Here is a 26,232-nt window from a genome sequence, read left to right as displayed (position 1 = left end):
ACCGACGAATGGCGGTATATCCAATCACATTGGCTTGATTTTTAAATGGTACAGGCTGGTGTCGGACAGTAGCGACACCGGTGCGAGAAATCTGGCCATGCGCTGACCAACCCGCATACCGAGCGTGGTCAGTATCGGGAAATTCTTTGTAGATGGACCAACAAAATATGTTTGGAAGTCCCTACAAAAGGCCTATGTCCTGCAGTGGACGTCCATCGGCTGATATGAAGATGATGATGAAAACCAATCTATGATTTCAGACTTAATACTGATGTGTTCTTAATCGCAAATTCCAAATATGGGGATGTAGATTTTCAATGGCTTTTTAGTACACACAAAATAGTAAATGCTTTAAGTTAACAATTTAGGGGGAGATGACAAATTACACATCAATACACAATCTGGTTTTCTTGGTAAAGTTATTTAATCATAAAACAGAAAACCAAATAATAAAACATGTTAACATTAACCGTGAACGTTACATTAAACGTTTTCCACTTGTCAATATTTGGCTTCTATTAATTAATACCTCACGTGCCAAGGGAGAGTTGCCCCAGCTTCCCCATCGTGCGATCAAAGAGTACCGAGACAAAGAGTAACGCTGATAGACAGGCTTGCTACTGCAACTTAATAAATACTTGAATTTTATAGAGATATAGCTGTAGTAATCGTATGTTTGATCGATGGTTAGTAAAACGGTCAGGCTTAAGAAAACACAGAGTTAAATTGAAAAAATAGCGGCTTCTTGAACGGATGTGGTGTCTTTTTCGCCGCTGGCGTAAAAGTCTTTTTCTTATTCAAAATGCTGTCAAATTGTAACGTATGTCACCACATACGTTACGTTATCTGCCCTTTATTGTTGGCATAGATGACAGAAGAATGTTGCAATTTGCGTCGCTAACAGTTGGAATCCGAATGTGAAGTTTTTGTTACTGTCACTGAGTAGATGCTCAACCAATCACCGTAAAGAATACGTATTTTAATACTCGTAAAAGATTTTTTTTGTCTAGAAAAAAATACTTTTTCCGAAGTATGAAAAATACGATATTCCGTCATTAATTTGATCAACAAAATCAAGCTAGACCAAAGCGAGCGAAATCGCAGATAAACATTTTTACAAAATTTTACGGAATACAAATTTTACAGAAATATAGCTAGTTATTATAGTGTACTCTATGACAATGAAAATTCAGGCTAATAGCTATATTCACAACAAAGTTATAATCCAAATAGGCGTAATAGACTTCTTTGAGTTTGATTGATTTTCGGTGACTTGTCAGAGGCACTGCCGTGTCCTCAGACTCAGGTCTCAGGTATTATCTTTATAGGTAATTTCGTTGGTAAAGCATCCCCCGTAATTGTTTCAATTTGAAAGGAAATGTTAAACAATGGGCCAAGGATTATAACCCCCTCTCTTTACCTACCCTAAAACCACCCTGGTTTCAGCAAACAAAGAATCAATCAAGCACTCATACTTTGAAAATATCTCTCCCAGTCAATCCTGTAACGCAAACAGTTTTAATGCAGATACTCCATCCCGTTTAAATCTGTCAGATTAATAAATTGTTTCTAAGGAAATTAGTTTGCGGTGTTCTTCTTGGCAAATTTTAATACCGTTGGCATTTGTGGCAAAAATCTTAACTTTAAAAATAGAAAGGTTTAAATAAATATTAAGACACAGGAAATATTAAAATAAAGTTGGGTAATTAATTCATTATTGACCAAAAAATTACACAAATTACACACATTAAAAGATGGATCAAATAACATTGGAAGAAAGCTCAATTTTAGACTAGACTTGACTTTGGTAAAGGTAATCTTAACCATTTTTTTATAAATTGATAAGTAGCGGGCTAATTATGATAATTTAAAAAATCTGTAGTTGAGTCACTAGTCACAACAGACAGACAATTTGAATTTACATCGGTGGTACAAAAAAATTTAGGTATATTATGCAGTATTGTTTTTTACCTTAATAAGCTTATTCTGCAGCTTGGTGACAGCCATACGCTCGCGCTGCGTGCGCCTTTTCTCCTCCTCTAACTGATCCTCTAATTGCTTGATGCGCTTTTCTAGAAGTTCCTGTAACAAAAAGTTCAATATCAAAAATCAAAATCACACGCGTTTTTTTAATAATTTAAAACTTAATTTCATTATGTATTATGTAGAATAATTTTGAAATAAATAATTTTTGACTTGAAACAAAACATTCATCGTTTAACTTGTCCGATTTAATATTTGGGGAAATTGTTTGATCAAGCCAACCGGAAGTGACGTCATTTATCCAGCGTCAAGCGGAAATGCTCCCCCTTTCACGGACTGAGTCGGATATTGGGTTATTTTTAACCTGTAGTAGTTTAACTAGTTGCGATATTTTACATCTTTAGTTGTTATAATCTTTTACATCTTAACTTAAATGTTATCTTTTTCCCATGGCATGGGATGCTGAAAATATTATGCTAAGCAATCCTCGTATCTTACTTCCCAACTCAGGATTTTAAATAACACTGTTCTGTGTACTGCACTGTTCTTCGATCATATTTAAATTGAAATTATTGTGTACGTACTTCGATAAGCAATTGTGCACTGAAATATCAGTAAGCTATGGGTGACTCTACGCAAGAGATTAGTAGTCGTAAACAATTAATAAATAACAACAATCATATCAGCCGTGACCATTTATAACAGAGTAAAAAAGCCTTTTCCGTATCAAAAAGTAAAAAAAATACGTGTGAGAAAGTAAAACATCACTATTGAAAACCCCTTGACATACCTACAAAGATGGACCTGCCAATGCATAACTTTAAGCAATGTGTTAAAAAACATTTACTTAGTCGAGGTTACTATACCATCGATGAGTTCCTTAAAGATAAAGGCGCTTGGAGGCCATTGGATCAGCTTCCACCTTCACACAGAAAGTAAAACTATAAGAAATTGTAATGTTGTCATCAATTGTAAATTACAATGTTCTATGATTTTTTTAAAAAAAAGAACAACTGTTGAGTTTCTTGCCGGTTTCTTCTCAGCAGAACCAGCCTTCCGAACCGGTGGTAGAATCTTTACAAATAGTCAACTGACGTGTCAAAAGTGCTTGAGCCTACTTGAAATAAATGATTTTTGATTTTGATTTTGATTTTTAAGATGAATATTGACAGATGGTTTATACTTGTAGTTAGTAGACATCCGCTAAGAACGATTTTTAGACAGGGCCGGATTCAAGCATGAGTGCGAACAAAGTCGCGGATGTTCGCTAGTAATATTAAACAATAAGAGTGTTCGCTTGTCCGTGAGTCTCTTAAAATTTACTCAACTGATTTTAATAAGGATTCTGTTATTTAAATGCATATTTTTAGGGAGGCTTTTAGCAAAAAAGGTTGAGTTACAAACTCAATTTAAAATTAATAGTGAGATTCTCTAAACCGTTATCCTCATTTCATAAATTTTAATATTAATATGAAATCTTCATTAACATACAAATGATGTCATATAAATAATTTGTTGGCTCAACTTCCTAACGACTCATTACCGAAGGGCGACGATTCCGAATCCATTGTCTCGTACAGTAGCTAGATTTTCCCCTTAAATATGTTTTATTAACAAAATCGAGATATTTTGAACTCTATGCCCTTGTATTACAAATGTGGTTTTGAATATAATGTTTAGATGAAGACAAAGGACAGACGCGATAAATATTAGGCATAGATTAAAAACTCTATACCTATAGATGTACAAGTTTAATAAACCCAGTGTTCAATAGTAAACACATATACAAACAAACATAGAGCCTCCACTTTTCGAAAGTCGGATAAAATGAATTTTGGAAAAGTTATTGCTAGATAAACTTTTCTGTAATACCTAAGGACCTAATTTTATGTAAACTTATTTTATTCGGAACTGAATAGTTCAATGACATGAGATTTAAATTAATTGAAATCTTTTTTGTACCTACATATGTAGGTACTATCTAAAGCTGAAAGACGAAGCAGATAGTCCACCTGATGGTGAGTGGAAAACTTTCGTTATAGTTAAAAGCTCAAAGTAGACGAATTCAGCAACTTCTCTTTAAACGCTCGAAGTAGACGAACTCAGCAACTTCTTTTTAAAAGCTCAAAGTAGACGAACTTTGTCTACTTCGAATGAATTCAGCAACTTCTCTTTAAAAGCTCCAAGTAGACGAACTCAGCAACTTTTCTTTAAAAGTTCGAAGTAGACGAATTCAGCAGTATCTTTTAAAAGCTCAAAGAAGACGATCTTTGTCTACTTCTCCTTAAAAACTCGAAGTGGACAAATTTAGCAACAATTTTTTAAAGCTCGAAGTAGCCGAACTCACAACTTATTTTAAAAGTTCGAAGTTCTTGAACAAACTCTGTCTACTTCTTTTTAAAAGCAGACGAACTCACAACTTCCGAGCTTTTAAAGAAAAGTATACAAAGTTCGTTTACTTCAAGCTTTTAAAAAGAAGTAAACAGAGTTCGTTCAAGTACTTCGAACTATTTTAAAAGTTCGAAGAAGTAGAAAAACTCCGTCTACTTCTCATAAAACGCTTGAAGTAGACGTACTCACAACTTCTTTTTAAAAGACGAACTCTGTCTTCTTGAAAAAAGTAGGTTGAGCAAAAAATACTACGTTTTAGTCTTTGCCGCGAAGTACCGCGACCTCTGGCGCCGCAGGACGCATGCGTCATAAATAATAGCGCACTGAGGAGGGGGTGAAATCTTTTGGAAATATCGCCAAATTAATGGCCATACTTATTGGAAATTGATATACGAGATATTCTCACTTCCCTTTGTCATATTTCAGTAAATTGCCTTCGAGTGTCAACTTGCAGTATTACAAATAATCCCATTGAAGAAAGAAAACGCTTATGGATAAAATCCTTCCTAAAAATCGATTTTCATATTTGTTAGATGTTCAAATACGAATGATATATTTAGTTCAATGTAAAATTATAATACGTCGTAATTATAGTTTTTTTTAGCTTTCAAATAATGAAAAACCCCTTAAACAAGTAGTTTTTGAGTAAATGTCAGACACATTACATAGAACCTCTAAATAAAATTCCTCGTTGCTATATATTTTTTTTACCTACCCTAGAACAATCCGATCTGCCTCGTTCACGAGATGTTATCATTACCATCTGATGATAGTGTGACGTCAACGAATCTGTGTAAGTCCGTCAAATTTGCTGGTGGGAGGTTTTGGCCGTCGGCATCGCTAGTTTATTTATTTATTTGTAATGCCAACAATGACAGCAGAAAACATTTTATGTATAAGTGAGTTACAAAATTCTTGAACTACTGCAGCCATCTTTTACAGGCATTCACAGCACTGCAGAATCCGGTTAAAAACTTAAAGTAAAAGATTAACATTACCTACATTCTAAAATAATTTACTAAAAATTTACAATAATAATAAAAATAAAATAAAATAATTAAAATGTCAAAATCAAGAAAGTTAACAATATTAATTAAAGTGTCAAAATCAAATAGGTATGTCATTAATTGAGTTTAAGAAAGGGATGTCATTAATTAATACATTCAAGTTAAAAAAAAAGTTTAGTTACCACCCTACCGACAAAGACGTACCGCCAAGCGATTTAGCGTTCCGGTACGATGTCGTGTAGAAACCTAAAGGGGTCTGGATTTTCATCCTCCTCCTAACAAGTTAGCCCGCTTCCATCTTAGATTGCATCATCACTTAAGATTGTAATCAAGGGCTAACTTGTAAAGAATAAAAAAAAATCTGCATTGGAGTAAAATGGGAGGCAAAACTCCATGTTATCTTGTCTCCTCTCCTACAAGTAGAAGGGAGGCCAGGCCCTGCAGTGACACGTTAAAAATATGCTGTTAATTACGATGAAGACAATACGAAGCTGAAGCATACTCGTACCATTTATACTTAGTTTGAATTCGGACAGTTAAAGTCCGTAAATAATGACAGAAAAACCCCCTTTGTTCATATATTTAAACAAACCTGTCACAAAATACGCCTCCATGACGATTCGCAATATATTATATCTTTATATATGTAGCTGTCAGTCTGTCCATTTGTCTCCTAGTCGTGACGAAGGCCGCCTATTGTGTGTGCTTGACAAATTGGCTGCGGTTTCAATATGTCAATTATCGTGAGGCCGACTCTGATAGTCCCTTGCCGAGATGCTGTTAGAGCCTTCAGGTATAGTGTTCCTGTATAATTTACAGTGTTTATTTATAGCTATACTAGAGAGCCGTGATAGCCCAGTGGATATGACCTCTGCCTCCGATTCCGGAGGGTGTGGGTTCGAATCCGGTCCGGGGCATGCACCTCCAACTTTTCAGTTGTGTGCATTTTAAGAAATTAAATATCACGTGTCTCAATCGGTGAAGGAAAACATCGTGAGGAAACCTGCATACCAGAGAATTATCTTAATTCTCTGCGTGTGTGAAGTCTGCCAATCCGCATTGGGCCAGCGTGGTGGACTATTGGCCTAACCCCTCTCATTCTGAGAGGAGACTCGAGCTCATGCCGAATATGGGTTGATGACGACGATTTATAGCTATACAGCCATCTAGATGCTCTTCTGGTACTGTGGTTTGGACCATGATTTTCTGGGTTCTTGGAATCCTGGATCGAGTAACGCAGTAGGTTTTGACGGCCTCCGTGGCGCAGTGGTATGCGCGGTGGATTTACAAGACGGAGGTCCTGGGTTCGATCCCCGGCTGGGCAGACTGAGATTTTCTTAATTTGTCCAGGTCTGGCTGGTGGGAGGCTTCGGCCGTGGCTAGTTACCGGCCTACCGGCAAAGACGTACCTCCAAGCGATTTAGCGTTCCGGTACGATGCCGTGTAGAAACCGAAAGGGGTGTGGATTTTCATCCTCCTCCTAACAAGTTAGCCCGCTTCCATCTTAGACTGCATATTCACTTACCATCAGGTGAGATTGTAGTCAAGGGCTAAATTGTAAAGAATTAAAAAAAAAAGGTACTGAGATTTTCTATACTTACATTAAGAATTCAGTTAAAAATAAGATGCTTTGCGGTTACAACCGTGTAGTTTCCGTTTCTTTTGGGATACAGTGTTAAATTGTAACCTGTGTTACTCACTGATAATGTAGTATTCCATTGATGAAAGAATTTTCTAAATCTGTTTAGGCTGGAAAGCATAACAACTAAACAAACACACACACAATTTTAAGTTACTTTATGTATTGTTAGGATTAGACTGTATATTAGTTAGGATATGTAAAAATGTATATAGTTTATGAAGTTTAATAAAATCTAGAAAATAATCAAGAATTCGTTAAGTAAGCATTGCTACCAAGTTAGTAGATTTGAGGTAAAACTTTATATTACTAGTAAGAGAACGTTGACTTAACTCAAGTTGCAAACTGCACTAATCCAACCAACTTAAAACACCCCAGAGAGTATCTAAGTCTGTCGGAATAACTCGCTTTTCCATAAATTACTATTTAATATTTCATGTATTTAACTTAATGGTATGTACACGGTTAATTACGTTTAATATTTAACGTCTGTGGGACGGTTTGGGTTCGACTTCCGGCTCAGGGCAATTTGAAGATTAATAAATTGTAAATGGAACATTCAAACTTAATCAGCATTATCAGTCTACTAGCTGACGCCGCGCGGTTTCACCCGCGTGGTCCCCGCTCGCGTAAGAATACGAGAATAATATAAAGCCTATAGCCTTTCTGGATAAATGGGCTATCAAACACTGAAAGAATTTTTCAAATCGGACCTGAGATTAGCACGTTCAACCAAACAACCAAAAACTCTTTAGCTTTATAATATTAGTATAGATTGTAGCGCCAGGCCTCCTTCCATATATCTCGGAGGCACCTGATACACTCAGGCCAAAACACCCTTCCAGAACGGCCCTCTAAGCCGAGGTCCGAGTCTCAGAGACGCCCATAAAGAGTCGTTCTGCCTATATCTTCTACTCTGCCTTCAGGCCCAATCAGACGATGCTTCTGCGCTCGCCCAAAACCCCTGGTGACCCCGTTGAGGTCCCATTAAGGAGCCTACGGCATTTACACAATCAGTAAAACAACCTCTCTCCATATAATCTATATTATGGAACTTAGGCCCACCAAGACTCTTTCACTGTTGTGAAGCTACACTATCCCCGAGTGTTAAAGGCTATTTAGCTATATATGAAACTGCGAGGTTCTGTTAGTATGTTATAAAGGGAAAAGATATTTTTGTTAATTTCCTCCGAATCTACTTGACCTATTTTAAAAATTCTTTCACCCATGAAAAGCTACATTATCGGCCAGTAACATAAGGTATATTTTATTCCAGTATTCCAATGAGAACGAGAGCTGCGCAGGTAAAACCAAGTGGGGTCCGCTAATAAATTATACATAGGCAAATAATCAAACACCTCAGCTCGCTAATTGCACGGTGGACAAAGTAAAAGCACTCGTCCCACGTCACCGTCCCATGAATGGCTGACAATGCCCCGCGGTACCACACTCAGCGGCAAGATTAACCCGGACGAATTAAACCGAGGCCCCGTGAAACCTTACCGAAATCGTGCGTGGTACAAAACGTAAGCGAATCACTGAAACCTCAAACAATCAAAATCATTTTTTTTTCATGTAAAGAACGAACGAAGAGAAGAAAATATGTTTTTTTTTTCAAAATTATGCCACACATCAAAATATTTCCAATAGGTACAGCAAGTCATCCAGGACAATACCCTGCGATGTGTGGCATAATCCAGAGAATGGCCTGACTCAGCATAATAGTACGAGACCATTTAAAGATGTTTTCATTTTAGATAAGTAGGCTTTTGCAAGCACTAATGAAACGTAAAGTTTGACTAGAAGCTTTTTTTTCTTTTTAAGAATGAATTTATGGAGATGAGAAAAGTTTCATCTCCATTAAGAGGGGCATTTGGCTCTATAGTGGCCCGTTAAAATAAGCTGATAATGATTCATATTTTACCAGTCAGATATTTGTTTACATCATACATCATCATCGTTATAATACGAGTGTTTATTAGATACTCGTATTATAACTCGCCAAAAGATGAAATGTTTAATTACAAACTGAGTTTTTTATTGTATATTTCGTTCATATTCCCTTCGTATAATCAATCACAAAATCGCCATCGCCATCGCCAGCACCACAAATCGCTATCGCTTATAACTTGAGCGTCAACAAATTCGAAGTCACCCTCTTTCATCCATCATTAGCGGACAAAGGCTAATCTAACGCGGAGAGCACTTCATCACCGGAGATCGGCACGATAATTAACGCGAGATTACATCTCTACATTATTATACCTATGCGTTACCGATTACTTTGACATGGGATTTAATCGAAAGTTAAAAGGCTTGGCATTTCATATCCTATATTTTCGGTAACTTGACCTGATTTAATATTAAATAAATGCAGATATAGCTGCATATTTTAAATTCTTTTAAGCGTGATAGCTCAGTGGATATGACCTGATCTGCCTTCGATTCAGAGGGCGTATCCGATTCGGGGCATGAACCTCCAACTAAATAAGTAAGTGTATTTTAATAAATTAAATATCACGTCTCTCAAACCGTGAAAGAAACATCGTTAGGAAACCTGCACACCTGAGAATTTTCTTAATTCTCTATGTGTGTAAAGTCTACCAATCCGACCGGCCCATCATAGTGGACTGTTGGCCTAACCTCTCGAGGAGACTCGTGCTCAACAGTAGATAGCGCGTACACGCATAGTTCTCGTTCCCGTAGGAATACGGGGATAAAATAGAGCCTATGTTCATCAAGGACTATGTATGATTCTAATAGTACAATAATTTTTAATTAGTTTTAGAGCTAATTCTACAAAGAAACAATGAAAATTAGTGTAAAAGATCTGCTGAGAAATTTTTACTAAACAGAAAATTCCAGTACCTAGGTTTTTATTAGTCTAAATCCCTACCGTATTTTATTTGACCCGACACTGGACTCAAATCTGAAACCTTATGATCTGGTAGAGCAAGTTAACTACTGAACCAACAGGTTCAATCGATATTTCTTCTAATACAATCCAACAATTTCACTTAGCAAAATTTCATGGGACAAAAAAAAAACTTTTTTCCATTTATTCGTTCGTAAGCATCCTGTCCCTTATTTTCCATTTGACCATTGGGCGTGTCAGGGTCTGATTGATGTGTTTTTGCAACCCTTCCGATGGCTCTTGAGGGCCGATTCTATTGTTGTTAATAGCAGAATAACGTCTGAAGGGAAGTAATGATACCTTTGCGCGAAACATTTTATTTTATTTTGGTTAAGCCTTGGAGTATTGTCTTGATTTACTTAGTTTTTAACCCCCGACGCAAAAAGAGGGGTGTTATACGTTTGAAGTGTGTTTCTGTCTGTCTGTTAGTCTGTCTTTCTGTCTGTCTGTCTGTGGCACCATAGCTCCCAGATGGATGAAGCGATTGCAATTTAGTTTTTTTTGTGTGAAAGTTTTTTAGATATATATGATGAAAATCGGTTTTAACAGTTGTGAGGATTGAAAGTGGAGAAGAGCAACCGAATGTCTGCAAATATACTCGAGTGCGGTCTCTAATGAAAGCGCACTGAAAGAGAATATTGATGACTTGATCAAGAGTGTAATTAATAATTTCATGACATTCGGGGGTTTTACAAAATTTTTAATTTTATGTTATTAACGTAATTATTACTGACCTATGGTAGAAACATGGATGGCTTTCAGCACTTATAAAATCATGAAGTTTATCGTATCGTTTTTAATATTAGTTTAAATACATACAAAAATTTAGTGTTTTGCTTTTTTTTTTTTATTCTTTACAAGTTAGCCCTTGACTACAATTTCACCTGATGGTAAGTGATGATGCAGTCTAAGATGAAAGCGGGCTAACTTGTTAGGAGGAGGATGAAAATCCACACCCCTTTCGGTTTCTACACGGCATCGTACCGGAACGCTAAATCGCTTGGCGGTACTTCTTTGCTGGTAGGGTGGTAACTAGCCACGGCCGAAGCCTCCCACCAGCCAGACCTGGACAAATTAAGAAAATCTCAATCTGCCCAGCCGGAAATCGAACCCAGGACCTCCATCTTGAAAATCCACCGCACATACCACTGCGCCACGGAGGCCGTCACGTTGCTGGTTTTTTTTTAATGACACGAGATTCGCGATGCTAGCTATGGGAATGGACTAACCTTACTTCTATATTCTATCCATACCTCTGTTATATACGATGTATCATACGGGAACGCTAAATGTCTTGGCGGTATATATTTTGTTTAATTAAAAAAAAAATATTTAGTTTGTACCTACTCAGTCAACCGGATACAAAATACCTAGTATGGATTGATTTCATACTGACAACAACACCTAAACAAGTTTTCCTAAAGTCTCTAGCGAATACACCCTATCGCGCTAGAAATCTTATGATATAACGCAAGACATAGATCTACTTAGATTTTATTACAATGAGAATAAAGGTCATAATGCCCTGCGAGCTTAGAGCAGTGGTTTGAACAGCATCATTTGTCTTAGCACAGGTGGATCCAACAAATGTATCTCACTCTCAGGTAGCAAACGATGGAACGATGTGAGATAGACGGGAGATTTGTTTTCAGACGCTGTAAAATTGCTGACTAGGCGCTTCTTTTTGCTACTAAGTCTTTGCTAGTAGTTTTGTCTGCGAAATCTACTATCAGCAGACTATTTTTTTAAATAAAAATGTAACTCTTGACTGCGATCTTAAATTTGGACGGCCGCGTGGCGCAGTGGGTAGTCACCCTGCTTTCTGCATGCACGGCCGTGGGTTCGATTCCCACAACTGGAAAATATTTGTGTGATGAGCATGGGTGTTTTCCAATGCCTGTGTGTATTTATACATTATATAAGTATTTATATGTAGTATATAATTGTATATTAATATTATAATATCAACTATCTTAGCACTTATAACACAAGCTACTCTTACAAGTACAGCTTACTTTGGGGCGATGATTTGATTATTAGATTTATTTATAAATAAATAAATAAATATACTTAAACAATACAGATCACTATCTAAGTGATCTGTATTGTTTAAGTATATTTATTTATTTATTTACAAATAAATCTAATAATCAAATCATCGTTTAATTACACAAAACATGACTGTGGTGCAAGGTTTATTGATTGGCAGATTTCACATAAAAAGAGACTTGTTCACGAAGTTTTCCCTACAGCGTTTGAGACACGTGATATTTAATTTCTTGAAATGCACATAACTGAAAAGTTGGAGGTGCATGCCCCGGGCCGGATTCGAACCTTCGCCCTCTGAATCGAAGGCAGAGGTCATGTCCAGTGGGCTATCACGGCTAAAAGAAATTAGTTAGTAAAAAGAGTAATTAAAAAAAATACCTACTTATACTAAATTACTGTTCCTAAAGGGCTCATTTTAGGTAAAACTATTATGCGGGCATTTGCCAGTAAGCTTGTATTGCTTTAATTGAGTTCATGCCCCGTAGGCTATGTAAAGATATCTTGAGAAATATCAGTCAAACGAAATTAAACCTTAACCCTCTAAGATTTAAAATTTCTTTTTCCACAGTCTAGATAAAGCTTGTTGTGAAGAATGTAGTGGGCTTGTTTAGTAGACAGCAATTTTGTAATTATGAAAACAAGGTCAACGGCACTTATACATGTAAACGGGAGTCCAGAAAAAAATACTTGTTGCTTGGATGTCTTTTTATTATGTTTACACTGTGTAAAGGAAAATCGAGCGACTGTTGAGTTTCTATCTGTGTTCTAATCTCCAGAATGTCGTAAATAATAAAAAAATATTTGTTGCATGGATATCTTTAATTTTGTAAAGTATAATCGAGCAACTGTAGAGTTTTGCCGACTGTTCTAAATAGAATGAAGATTCTAGAGTGTATTAAGTTTCTTCTCGGCTCCTCTTAGTAGAAACTGGTTTTCATATATGCACTCTATGGTATAAAGCAACATAATATGAGTTTCTTGTTGTTCCCTTCTCAATACAATCTGTTTTTCGAATCTTCAGAATGCCGTAAAAAATAAAAAAAATATTTGTTGCATGAATATCTTTAATTTTGTAAAGGAAAATCGAGCAACTGTAGAGTTTCTTGCCGACTTTTCTTAATAGAATAAAAATGGTAGAGTAGGTACATTAAATTTCTTGTCGGCTCTTCTTAGTAGAAGCTGATTTTCGTATTTGTAGCACACTACGGTATAAAGCAACATATTTAATAGGTTTTTGTAGCAAAAGTACTCAAATTAAAGTACTCAAAACAAATTAAATCATGAAAACTGCAGAAAAAAACCAACATACCTTTCCATAATATGAACTCCTGTCATCTTTATAACCATATGAATGTCTATTAAACATACTCGTATCTCACAAATCTGTCATAATTCTGCGCAACATAAACTTTGTAACTAGGCTTTTTAAAAAAGTCTACTTTACCTAATAAGTATTTTCAAATTTAGCGAATCTAAAATTGGTTAAATAAATAATTAAAACTTTTATTTAAACACACACTGTAAGCACAATAAAGTCATGGAGAAACCATAAAATATTTAACATTAAACCAATAATTACGAGATGTTGTAAAAAACAAATCAATAAGTCAAAACACTTTTATTAACTTTTTTTATACTACTATTTAAAATCTTGACTTCCGGTCTATATAATTGATAACCAAACAATCGCGCATTATATACAAACTTTATGAATAAAACAATAATGGTTTGGAGAAGCAATATTGTTTATTGTTTAAACGATCCACTCGCGGCGTATCACAATACGAACTGGATGTCTTTCGTCAATTATAATGGACAGATCAAATTCGATCAGAGAAACCTATTAATATTATAAGCTAGCAAACATTACTGCCTCCGATTCCGGAGGGTGTAGGTTCGAATCCGGACATGCTACTTTAACTTTTCAGTTATGTGCATTTAAAAAAATTAAATATCACGTGTGTCAAACGGTGAAGGAAAAACATCGTGAGGAAACCTGCATACCTGAGAATTTTCTTTATTCTCTACGTGTGTGAAGTCTGCCAATCCGCATTGTGCCAGCGTGGTGGACTATTTGGCCCTCCCATTCAGAGAGCCGAATATGGGGGTTGATAATGATGAAAACACCGTGACTTTGTCCCTGTATGGTGATTAAAACTGTTAGTACATGTGCCTACGTTGATCCCGTTCCATTAAGTATAAGTGGCAGCTGGATCAAAATTCAGTCTCTATAGGAAAAGGAGTTTCTCAATAATCCTCTTGGTCTCGAACCTAGAATATGTTCAGTAACTGAACTGATTACCACCATCAATAGATCAAAGGTGCGGTTAACAAATAGCTAAATTATCATAGAAATGACTTATTAGGACTAGCGGACGCCTGCGACTTTGTCCGCTTGAAAATCGATGTACTTTTCCAACCCCTATTTCACCCCTTTCTATTTATGTTTTCGCGATATATAACCTATAACCTCCACTGTATTATGATCTCAAATCGTGCCAAGATTCATATGAATTCATTCAGTAGTTTCAGCGTGATGCCCGGTCAAAGAAAATAAAGTAAAATGAATGAGCAAATTCAGTCACCAAGTTCCAAGTGGAGATGATTTATTTCCAAAAACTATAAATTGATTCTGAGTAAACATCTGCTATAGTACTGAGATTATTGAAGGTCAAATTTAAACGAGTACTTGCAGCTCAATTTAGCTCTAAATAATAGTGGTCTGTGCGTATTTGAATTTACATAATGTCTCGTTGAAGTACTCGAGCAATGAGTGCGCTATTGTGGACTGTTCATGTAACAACGATGTATTCATACTACATCTCCAATAACAGAGCTCAGGAATTAAGGCCAAACTAATTGATTTTTTAATGTGATATATTTTTTTTTTTTTTATTCTTTACAGGTTAGCCTTTGACTACAATCTCACCTGATGGTAAGTGATGATGCAGTCTAAGATGGAAGCGGGCTAACTTGTTAGGAGGAGGATGAAAATCCACACCCCTTTCGGTTTCTACACGGCATCGTACCGGAACGCTAAATCGCTTGGCGGTACGTCTTTGCCGGTAGGGTGGTAACTAGCCACGGCCGAAGCTTCCCACCAGCCAAAAACATCTATGGCGATCATTTTTTTATATGAATGGATAATAATAGTAATAATAATAATTATTATTATTGCTCAACATGCATCGACATTGGACCTAAATGTCAATTGCACAGAGATTCCAAAAATAACAGTGTACAAGGCTCTGAAAAAGTTTATCAGTCAATAACCCAATAAAATAGGGACCCATCAATGAAAATACCTCCCACATACATAGATCCCATAGTGTACTAGTGTGTAAATGTGTGTCAGTCCGTCTATAACCCAGAAAAATGGAACCCATCAATGAAAAGACCTTCTGAATATCACATGCATAGAGATACCACAGTGTACAAGTGTGTAAATGCTTGTCAGTCTGTCTATAACCCAAAAATATTGGGACCCATCAATGAAAAGACCTCCTAAATGTCAAATACACAGAGATTCCAAGGATAACAGTGTCCCAGGGTATGAAAAAGTTTAATGTTATCGCTGTTTAGTGTTGGAAATAGTAGTCTGTGACGGATATGACGCTAGTGGCGTTCGAACCGTCCACATCTATTGTTGTGTAATTCTTTATGGGTTACTTGGAATAGGCGGGGAAAGTGACTTGAGTGGAAAAGGGGAGTGTTTGATATCAGTAAAAGGCGCCTTTAACCCTACACACATCGTTCGCAAATACGTGACTTCACTCAAGGTCATTCTCTGCCATTCTAGGGACTTATTTTGGTTACAGTTTGATTTGTTAATTAAGTTGTCCTGACAAGTGTTGTGAATCATAACCTTTGTTCGACATTAGTATTCTTATATTTGTAATCACCTTTGAGTCCACTAAAAGTCAGTCCGTCAATAACCCAATAAAATTGGGACCCATCAATGAAAATACCTCCTAAATATCACATACATAGATGTCCTATTGTACAAGTGTGTAAAAAACATTTGTCTGTCCGCCAATGATCCTAAAAATTGGGACCTTGAATAAAAAGACCTCCTAAATATCGCATATCAGATACCAGTATACAAGTAAAAGTTTGTCAGTCCGTCAAAAAAAATTGTGATCATCATCAACATCAATGAAAAGACCTACATACATACAAGAGTAAAAATATTTATCTGTCCGTTGATAAACCCCAAAAATTGGGATCCATCAACCAAAAAACTTTCGCATGTCAAAAGCGAAATTAGCGTCCCATCACGAGATGCACAGAGATTAAAAAGCGCATCAGCGATCCAATTACTGCGAGAGTTGTTACAATGTAGCACTGTTACACAAACGGATTATCCACAAGGCGGATATCAAAGGGATCCATTTGCGAAATTTGTTTTCCCATTACTCAAATTGGTTCTGGTGACTTTTGGATGCGAGTGCCGACTTGGTAAGCCACATGTCTCTATTATAATCTAAATCTTTCCTTAATATATAAAGTCGAAAGGTCATCATCATTCATCACGAAATCTTGAAAACAGCTTGACGTACAAAGATGAAATTTGGCGGAGAGGTAGTCTGAAAAACGAATTTCGCGATAGGGTCGAATTAAAGAAGCCTAAGGCCTAGTCCGGACTGCTTTAGTATTTTAGTCGAGTACGAACGATTTTTGGGCAGTAAATCCAAAAATGTTAGTACTCGACTACAATACTAATGTAGTCCAAACTAGGCATAAGGGCGGACGAAGTTGCGGGCGTCTGCTAGTACTAATATAATTACACGTATTGATAGATTCACTGACTTATCAACGCAAAACAAAGCCACCTATCTATCTGATGAAGGTAAAATTTGGAATTATAGGTAATGTAATGTACATTATTATTTATGACATCTACGAAGAAAAGCTTTTATAAATTGCAAACTTTAATAAAGGGGATAAGAAAATGTCTTAGTCCTTTGATGTAGATACTGTTATCGCCGTTTAGTGTTGGAAATAGTAGTCTGTGACGGATATGACGTCGCTCGATCTCGTGTTGGGTGTTGGCTTCAGTGTGCTCGTGGCGTTCGAACCGTCCACATCTATTGTTGTGTAATTCTTTATGGGTTACTTGGAATAGGCGGGGAGAGTGACTTGAGTGGAAAAGGGGAGTGTTTGATATCAGTAAAAGGCGCCTTTAACCCTACATACATCGTTCACAAGTACGTGACTTCACTCAAGGTCATTCTCTGCCATTCTAGGGTGTTATGTCGGTTACAGTTTGATTTGTTAATTAAGTTGTCCTGACAAGTGTTGTGAATCATAACCTTTGTTCTACATTAGTTTTCTTATATTTGCAATCACCTTTGAGTCCACTAAAAATACCGTTTGAAAAGATGATTATTTTTTTCGGAAACTTATAAACCATAATAAAGAAAGAGTATGAGATGTTTATGTGTATAGATATTTATATTTTATATACTTAAGTAAAAATTTGTCTGATTGAAATATTATCAGATTTTTGAAGGTAGAAACTGGAATCATGTAAACTCATTATAACAAGGATTACCAATAGAGAGGTGGTCTATACGTCAATATGATTAATTGTGATGGTTGCAAATTATGAAAAATTAATCACATTTCAAATTCTGGCAATACACAGAGAGCCAGTTTGAATATCACTACATTATTTCACAGCAAATGGATTTCCAATAAGCTTCAGTAATAACAACGGACGTTTCGTCGATATTTCCATTAAACGCGGTCAAAATAGTTTGGGCAAAATCTATAATAATTTAGGTTTTGTGCTCCAACGTCCATATAGCCTAAGCTACTTTTGATATCCGTATACGCGCCACCTGTCCAACGCCATCTGGTGACGTAGTAATTAATACTAGTATGCCTGTTGGCAGCCAGCCAACGCCAGTCAACGTTGGCTTTTTAGTTTGCCCAGTAAAGAAATGCGTAATAAAGAACACGCGTGTGGTCATTTGTTTGGATTTATGTTTTGAGTTTTTTGGATGGCGTAGTATTTTTAACCGACTGCACAAAAAGAAGCTATTTTATGCAACAATAGGATCAAGACCGGGAGCCGCAGCAGAAATAGCTGAAACCGGTAAATGGCTCAAGTATGCCAGAGATTTACATATTCGTACCTTTTGCCGTGGAGACCCTTGGGCCATGGAGTCGCAGTGCCAAAAAGTTTTACCGAATCATAAAAGATCAGTCTGGCTTTCCGGCGCGGAAATGCAGCCAGTATTCTTGTTACCATTCCACGTGTGCATGGCAGGTTCTGGGTTCGATCCCCGGCTGGACCGATTGAGGTTTTCATAATTGGTCCAGGTCTGGCTGGCCGTGGCTAGCTACCACCCTACCGACAAAGACGTACCGCCAAGCGGTTTAGCGTTCCAGTACGATATCGTGTAAAACTGTAAGGGGTGTGGATTTTCATCCTCCTCCTAACAAGTTAGTTCGCTTCCATCTTAGATTGCATCATCAATTACCAAGTGATGAGACTGTAGTCAAGGGCTAACTTGTAAGAATTGTAAGAATTAAAAAAAAACTCGTGTCTATGGTACTGTTTGATACAACGATCCAACTTTATCAGGCTCAGTTTTTCAGCAGCGTTTTGAAGTACAAATCTAATTTGTCATAACACCAGCATCCCTAAGCAATTAACCGCGCGCACCCAAATCGATATTTTAATCTGTATTCCGAACGAACAATACGTTATACGAACAAACATCAGCTGAGGCCATCTATTAAACGACAGTTATCTGCATGATTGATTGCTGGCGTATGTAAAAACGTGGCTGGAATTGTCACAAGCTTTATATTGACTGCTTTTTGACCGCGACTGCGTTCGTAGGCATATTTGGCGCAGTTTGTGGTGGATCTGAACTGACTTATAATCAGGTAAATTTTGATTATTTCTTATGATTTATATCATGAACTAATTAACCGATTTTAAAAATTCTTTCACCAATGCCAAGCTATATTATCAGCGAGTAATATGGGTTATATTTTATCTCTGTATTTCCAAGAGGATGACTATTGATGATGTGGGTTGTCTGTTATCTGGTTTATAAAAGAGATGGCATAAGGGAACTAGTATGTGGAAATCTTTTGTTGTGGAACGGGGCGGAATAGATGTGAATATATAGATAAATTTAGACAATTTTTATTACATGCTGTACCTACTTGCTATAGGCCCTCTGAGAAGATCCAATCAAATTAGAATTTATGGTATGGTTGTGGTATGTAAGGTATATCTGCTGAAACAAGCAGAACGCCCACCACGATTTGAAATGGAAATCTATAGCTATAGTTTTAAAGTGTTGCCTTGGAAGGGCCCTGTATCATAATTCTTAATTCTTTGCGTGTGTGAAGACTGCCAATCCGCATTGGGCCAGCGTGGTGGACTATTGGCCTAAACTCTCTCATTCTGAGAGGAGACTCGAGCTCAGCAGTGAGCCGAATATGGGTTGATAATGATGATAATAAAATAACACCTCATACAGTTTAACAACCCATCTATACTGGATATAGGAATATTGTAATATTAATTGCCTCAAAATCGATCAATGTGTTTGACAAATTCAATATTCTAATATAAACTTTACGTTTTCCATTAAACATGGCTGGAAACTATCAAACCACAGATTAAACTAGTTTGTTTGTATAGATCCGGACTTGATTTTTAAAAGTGCTTGTAACTTAGAAACCTCAATAGCTCAACGATAAAAGGGCCGGACTCAACTGTGAGAAGTCATTGATTCGATTCCCACCCACTGGACTATTGTCGTTTCAATTCCTAACACAGTACCTACCCATCATCATCATATCAGCCGATGGACGTCCACTGCAGGACATAGGCCTTAGGGACTTCTAACATCACGATCCTGAGCCGCCTGTATCCAGCGAATCTCTGCGACTCGCTTGATGTCGTCAGTCCACCAGGTGAGGGGTCGACAAACAATACAGTTTCTGGTACGGTCGCCATTCCAGCACCTTGGGACCCCAACGTCTATCAGTTGCGAACTATGTGCCCCGCCCATTGCCACTTCAGCTTCGCGAATCGTTAAAGTAATGTCGGTGACTTTGGTTCTTTTGTGGATCTCCTCATTTCTGATTTGATCACGCAGATACACGAGTACTCCTAGCTGGTTCCATCGCCCGAGTGTGACTCTGAACCTATTACTTTTGATTTAATGGAGGGTAATAGAAGTTGGTTATATTTAAAAAGAAATGGCGAATATTTTTTTAATTTTGAGGTAGAATAATCTTCATTGTGGTGATCATTAAAGTGAGATTAGTGTACCAGACTACGTTATTAGAGATTTCGATCGTGTCTCGAGGGTGCACCTTGTAATTTGAATACATTTCCTTAGTCTGGACCACCGGAGACTGTGTTAACGATAATAATTTATGTAACTATGAATATTCTGGTTAAAGCGTACAGGTTTTACGTCTATACTGATTTCAGACTATCATACTTTTTGCGTGTATACGGTCTTTCAGCATACGTGCCGACCAGTGGCGTGCACTTCATACATGCATTAAAGTACTACATACCGTAATTAAACAAAGATTTTTCCAGTTTACTTAATTTTCTTACTAGTGCATACCCTGATCGACAACCTTATGCACGCCACTGGTGCTGACACGCGCGCTACTTTACGCGGTTTAAAAAACCAGACTCGCATCAACGGGAATGTTTCAGAGTGTTCGCTCGAACCGGTGGTAGGTATACCAACATAACTTATACGAGCTTAAGTCAGCCATTGATGGTCAATTATTCTCACGTTTCTGCCGCGCAAACGGCAGCGAAGACGTTTCATAAGTCGAACCATCATGCACGCAGCGACCAATACACGCTCAGTCAAGTCGTAGTTGCTGCAGAAACGTTTTTAAAGAAAATTAAATATCACGTGTCTCAAACGGTAAAGGATAAACATCGTAAGAAAACCTGCATACCTGAGAATTTTCTTAATTATCTACGTGTGAAGTCTGCCAATCCGCATTTAGGCCAGCGTGGTGGACTATTGGCCTAACTCCTCTCATTCTGACAGGAGACTCGTGCTCAGCAGTGAGCCGAGTATGGGTTGATAATGATAATGATAGGAAATATTATAGATTGTCTATAGAGAATATACTTAAATCATCGTTACTTGGTAAGTTTTAATTCGTCAATTACTATAAATTAAAGAAAATCGTTTAGTTTCCCGTTTTGTGAGCAAAAAACTATTCGCACCTTTTGTTTAAAACTTCGTGTAGTTTGTAACTTTCTGCCGTTCCACTTACATCCGAGTTGTTTTAACATCAACTATTCTAGAACTACGATTTTTTAGTAGTAAAAAACTTTTACAAGCAACTTTGCTGCGTAGTTTTACTTGCTACGAGTATTTTATTTATTGTTCCCGGTGATACAATGAGCGAGCTTCTAAACAGATGCACTGAGTTTATATTTAGATTAGCTGACGCCGCGCGGTTTTATCCGCGTGGTTCCCGTCCCCGTAAGAATACGGGGATAATATATAGCCTATAGCCTACCTCGATGAATGGGCTATCTAACACTGAAAGAATGTTTCAAATCGGACCAGTAGTTCCTGAGATTAGCGCGTTCAATCAAACAAACAAACTCTTCAGCTTTATAATATTAGTATAGATTTTAAAATTCTTTAGATAATACATTTGTATGCGTTTAATAATAATTATTATATCATATAATAATTAAACGCTTGTCCATATTTAAAGAAACTCTTTGAATATACAAACAAAAACAAAGTTTACTGAAAGAAATAATGAAATTACATGCATACAAAAGCTCTCCTTAAAACCCAAAAGTAAATAGGTAATTTAATTAGAAAGGCATGACAAACCATTCCCCGATCAAATCATTTTCTAGACCGTAGGTTTTCAATACCTGATTTGTTGAATTAATTCTCCTCCAGTATAATAATAAAACAATCTAAAACATCGGTTTCCGTGGTTTAAATGGATCGCATAGTTGAAACGGCTGGCTTCAGCCCGAGTAGTGTTGCCAGGCGTCAAGCTAACTCCGGACAAAGGCATGACAAGATAAATCAGGCTTTTTGATTGGAGGAAAATAAACGATGTCCGGCTTGTCCTGATTTGGCTTTTACATTTATGGTAAATTCAAAAAAGATTCATTTTGCATAAAAATTTTCATCATCATTATCAGCATATCGGCCCACTATAGGGCCAGGCTTCCTTACTTACAGAAGAGGTGTTATGCAGCTTAGACCCACCACGCTGCTTGAATGCTGGCTGGCAAATGGTGATAATGTAAAATTCATTAACGATCACTATCAGATGCCAATGATAATTATTACCAGGACTGACGGCTTAACGTGCTCTTTCAGGCACGGTGCTGTGATCTCACCAACTACCCAACTCCGGGCTGAGACTCAGTTACTCATTATATAGATTGAACCGACAAAGACGTACCACCAAGCGATTTAGCGTTCCGGTACGACGTCGTGTAGAACCGAAAGTGGTGTGGAATTTCATCCTCCTCCTAACAAGTTAGCCCGCTTCCATCTTAGATTGCATCATCTCTTACCATCAGGTGAGATTGTAGTCAAGGGCTAACTTGTAAAGAACATAAAAAAAACAATATTCGAACTCAAAACACAGGCTAACCACTGAACCAACGATGCATCTAATTTTAATTATTAAAATAATTAATTATGATTGATTAGTACTGAGACACAAAACCCTCAATAATGTAGGGCGTCCTACGTTTTTGCCCAATCGTCCGGCATTTTTGCCCATTTGCCCAAAAGTCCGGCCCTTTTGCCCAAATGTCCGGCCAAACTGTCTGTCCGGCTATAAGATTCGACGACCTGGCAACCCTAGGCCAGAGTCTAGCTCTAAAGGGATTTGTTAAAAGTTTTGCAACTGCTCTGTTTCCTGCGGTGCGCTTTGGCATTGCTCCACTACGGAGTTGTAAAGAACAGTGTCGGTCCTTAATCCCAACTATGGTATTTCCAAAGTTATTTGGATTTTGGGAAGGCATGATCTTAATTGCAGCCTTCATGGCTCCGTGGTTAAGATGGATTTAAATTTGCGAAGTCTGATTCGATTAACGCCCATTGGACAGTGGCATAAAAAAGGTTTTAAGCTATGGTATGCATTTTATGAAAATTTAGTACAAAATGGAACGTGTCCTTGCAGTGGACATCCATCGCCTGTTAATAATGATGATGATGATGAGTTCTTAGGGTATAGGCAGTTCATTTTTGCGTATTGTATTGCATGTGACTAATTGGACCATTGCTGTACTCCTGGTGTTGTATTCCTGCCAAATGCCTCTTTCTATTACGCGCCTACTCCAACCTAATAGTTGAAAATTATTTTTAAAGATAAAGACATCTTTTTTAACAATTTGATTCGAATCCAGGACCTCTTGGTTATAAAGCAAAACTTTACATCTGCTCTCAAAAGTGTAATAAATGTATCCTTGATGTTATGTAGAAAGTCAGAGGTAAGCCTCTATAGCTCAAAGAACTGAACTTTACCGTACTTAATATTCAATACACAGTTTTTCCGAATATTTGGAGGAGCATGAAAATCGTCATATTTAAAAGCTATGATCATATTTTTTTAAAACAGTTCTAATCTGAGAAGAGATCCCCCAACAAATTCAGCCAGATCTTTTTATTATCACCAACTCACAATGTTACGAGTATTATTTCCTTTACTTTGGCCAAGTCTACAGCAATATGGCCCTAGCAACAAAAACTAAAGGTAAGGAAGCAATTAACAACGATCATCTTAACCGGGCCATTACTCCTACGTATTATAGGAACAGTCGGAGCCCTGAATCTTCACGGTACATTACTGCATCAAACGCAGAGGGCACGTAACGTATGGGCCACTTTAGCTAATGCGCCCCTCAATGGCGGCAAACAGACAAGCAACAAATGGGGAACAGTCATTACACCATGTTATGGTTATATGCATTGTATTTAGGTACTCACTGGGGTGACGCACTTTTATTTTATGGTGAAAAACCTAGATGCCTATTCACTGAATGTGTTGAAATCAATGTTGGATAGAAGCAGGCGTTACTTTGCGGATATAATCATTGAAATCAATGGTTTTTTTTTCATCTGTGTGTAAGTGCCGTAGGCGTCGCCTGATGGGACCCGAAGGTAGAAGCAGAAGAGATGGGCAAACCGACTTTCTAAGGGTGTCTCCTACTGCTGCTGTACCTGGCAGCAGCAGTAGGAGACACATCGGTAACGGTCAACGTGATACAGGGACCTCAAGAAGACCTGCAGAGCAGCGACATCAAGAAGAAGAGAAAGAAGGGTGTCTCCTCTGAGACTCGGACTTAAGAGGGCTTTTCTAGAAGGGTGTTTTGGCCTGAGTGTATCAGTTCAGACATCGTGAGTAATCCACGTCCGGGTGACGTCAGATATCGGGGACCTCGTCTTCGCCGGCGAAGATGTTGTACAGCTTGCGTTAGTGTTGTCTGGAAAGCGTTGTCGATCGTTGTCTTCGACAGGATCGTAAAAGATGTTTTTCTGGCGTCTAAGTCTACAATCGGCGTTGGAATCGGGGTTGAATTATGTACCCATAATTCAACTAGAGTCAAGAGATATATAAACAATAGAAGCAAAGAATTTTAGCAGAAGTTTTTGTGAAATAGCTCGTATATAGAAGAACCACTGCTATGTTTATTCCTACCTTATTTTGATCTAGAGGATATTGTTCATAGTGAAATTAAAAAGGCTTTAAATCACTCAGCGGGCGTAGCTCGGAGTATCTCTTTTGACGACCATTCTGTCTTTTTGGCGCAATTGGTAGTGCTCTGGTTCTCAACAGAGGTCTTGGGTTCGATACCCAACACGGATTTCATATTTTTTGAATCAGTTTTGCTCTGGTGGTAGGCATCGGTCGTAGCTAGTTACCACCCCTATAGGACAAGAACGTCAATGTCGTATTGCTAAGTGATTTAACGTTCCGGTACGATGTCGAATAGACACAGACTGAGGTATAGGTAGGATATACATGTACCTTTTCCAAGTAACCCCGCTTGCATCATATACTGATCGTCACTTAACATCAGGTGAGATCCCAGTTGAAGGGTTAACTTGTCACTAAATAAAAAACAATTCTGCCGTATCGAATCAGAATTGAGGAGATCCGCAACAGAAACAATGATACCGACCTCAACGAGCCGCATAGCTAAGATGTCAATGGACGAGGGACATATTCCGAAGAGAAAAATAAATACAAACATTTTTAAATTCGCCAGTTTATTTGTACGCGATTAGAATTCGATAAAATTCCAGTTACTCCATACGATAATTCGTTTTTGTGGAATGTGACTTTTAAAATTTTTGTGCATCGCATTTTATGAAAAATAGTTTTCAGAGTAGAAATTCGGGCTGGAACTTCGAACTATGAGAAATATTCTGTTTTACAGTTACATTGAATATACAATAAATGATTTAAAATGAACCAAGATATACATATTCTAATATAACCTTGTGTATCTACTGAATTGTATATCTACTAAAAAAATAATATTTAAGTTTAATAATAAATTTTGTACCCTACAGATACATTCGTGTAAACCTTTAGCGTGGAAATTTTGGGTAAACGGGAGGTTCTAGACATTAATCTATCAATGTGCAAAATTTTACCCAAAGCCTTCAGATATTAAAAGATACACTTCTTGGACATTTTGATGCTGAACATGAAAAATCTTAGGTAAATAGAACCTTTGAACTTCATTCTTCAGTTTCTTCATGGACATTATAAAAATTGTAAATAAATACAGTCCAAACAGCATATTGTTTTCTTCCGATGAATGTGATGCTACATTGTTTTCAGATGGAACAATTTTGCTATGAAACTTTTTGTGATGGAACTTTTTGTTATCAAACTTTTATAGTCTGGAACTTTCATGTTTTATGAAATTCTAATACACCGCCAGTTTAAACTCTTCACCACTTTAAGCTCACTTTGACATCCGTTTATTTCTTGTCTCATTTTGCTCTTTGTTTCGGGTTTTTTGGTATCGCTGTCTTCTTTAAGTTTATAACTATTAAATAAATTAAACGTTAGTCATCTTGAATTTTTCTTTCGTTTCTTATATTCAACATAATGAACACTACAAAAATAGCCAGTAATATCGTCCACACCACATAACAGTTCTCTTCTAGTATGATGACCATGTGTGATGCTAAATTATACATTTTTTTCAGGTTGATATTTTGTTAATTGAA

The 26,232-nt window shown here is 37.2% G+C and overlaps 1 protein-coding gene across 3 annotated transcripts in view; it reads right to left on the bottom strand.

The window, feature by feature from the left end:
* Window positions 1-26,232, bottom strand: part of LOC112047515 (uncharacterized) — a 475,328-nt gene that overhangs the window by 314,673 nt on the left and 134,423 nt on the right. For all 3 annotated transcript variants that reach the window (XM_052881718.1, XM_052881721.1, XM_052881719.1), the window contains exon 3: window positions 1,972-2,082. In XM_052881718.1, coding sequence (XP_052737678.1) covers window positions 1,972-2,082 — 111 coding nt within the window. The remainder of the gene's footprint in view (window positions 1-1,971; window positions 2,083-26,232) is intronic.

This window comes from Bicyclus anynana, chromosome 5 (genome assembly GCF_947172395.1).
Source record: "Bicyclus anynana chromosome 5, ilBicAnyn1.1, whole genome shotgun sequence".
Lineage (NCBI taxonomy): Eukaryota > Metazoa > Arthropoda > Insecta > Lepidoptera > Nymphalidae > Bicyclus > Bicyclus anynana.
This window is presented reverse-complemented; position numbering and strand designations above follow the sequence as displayed.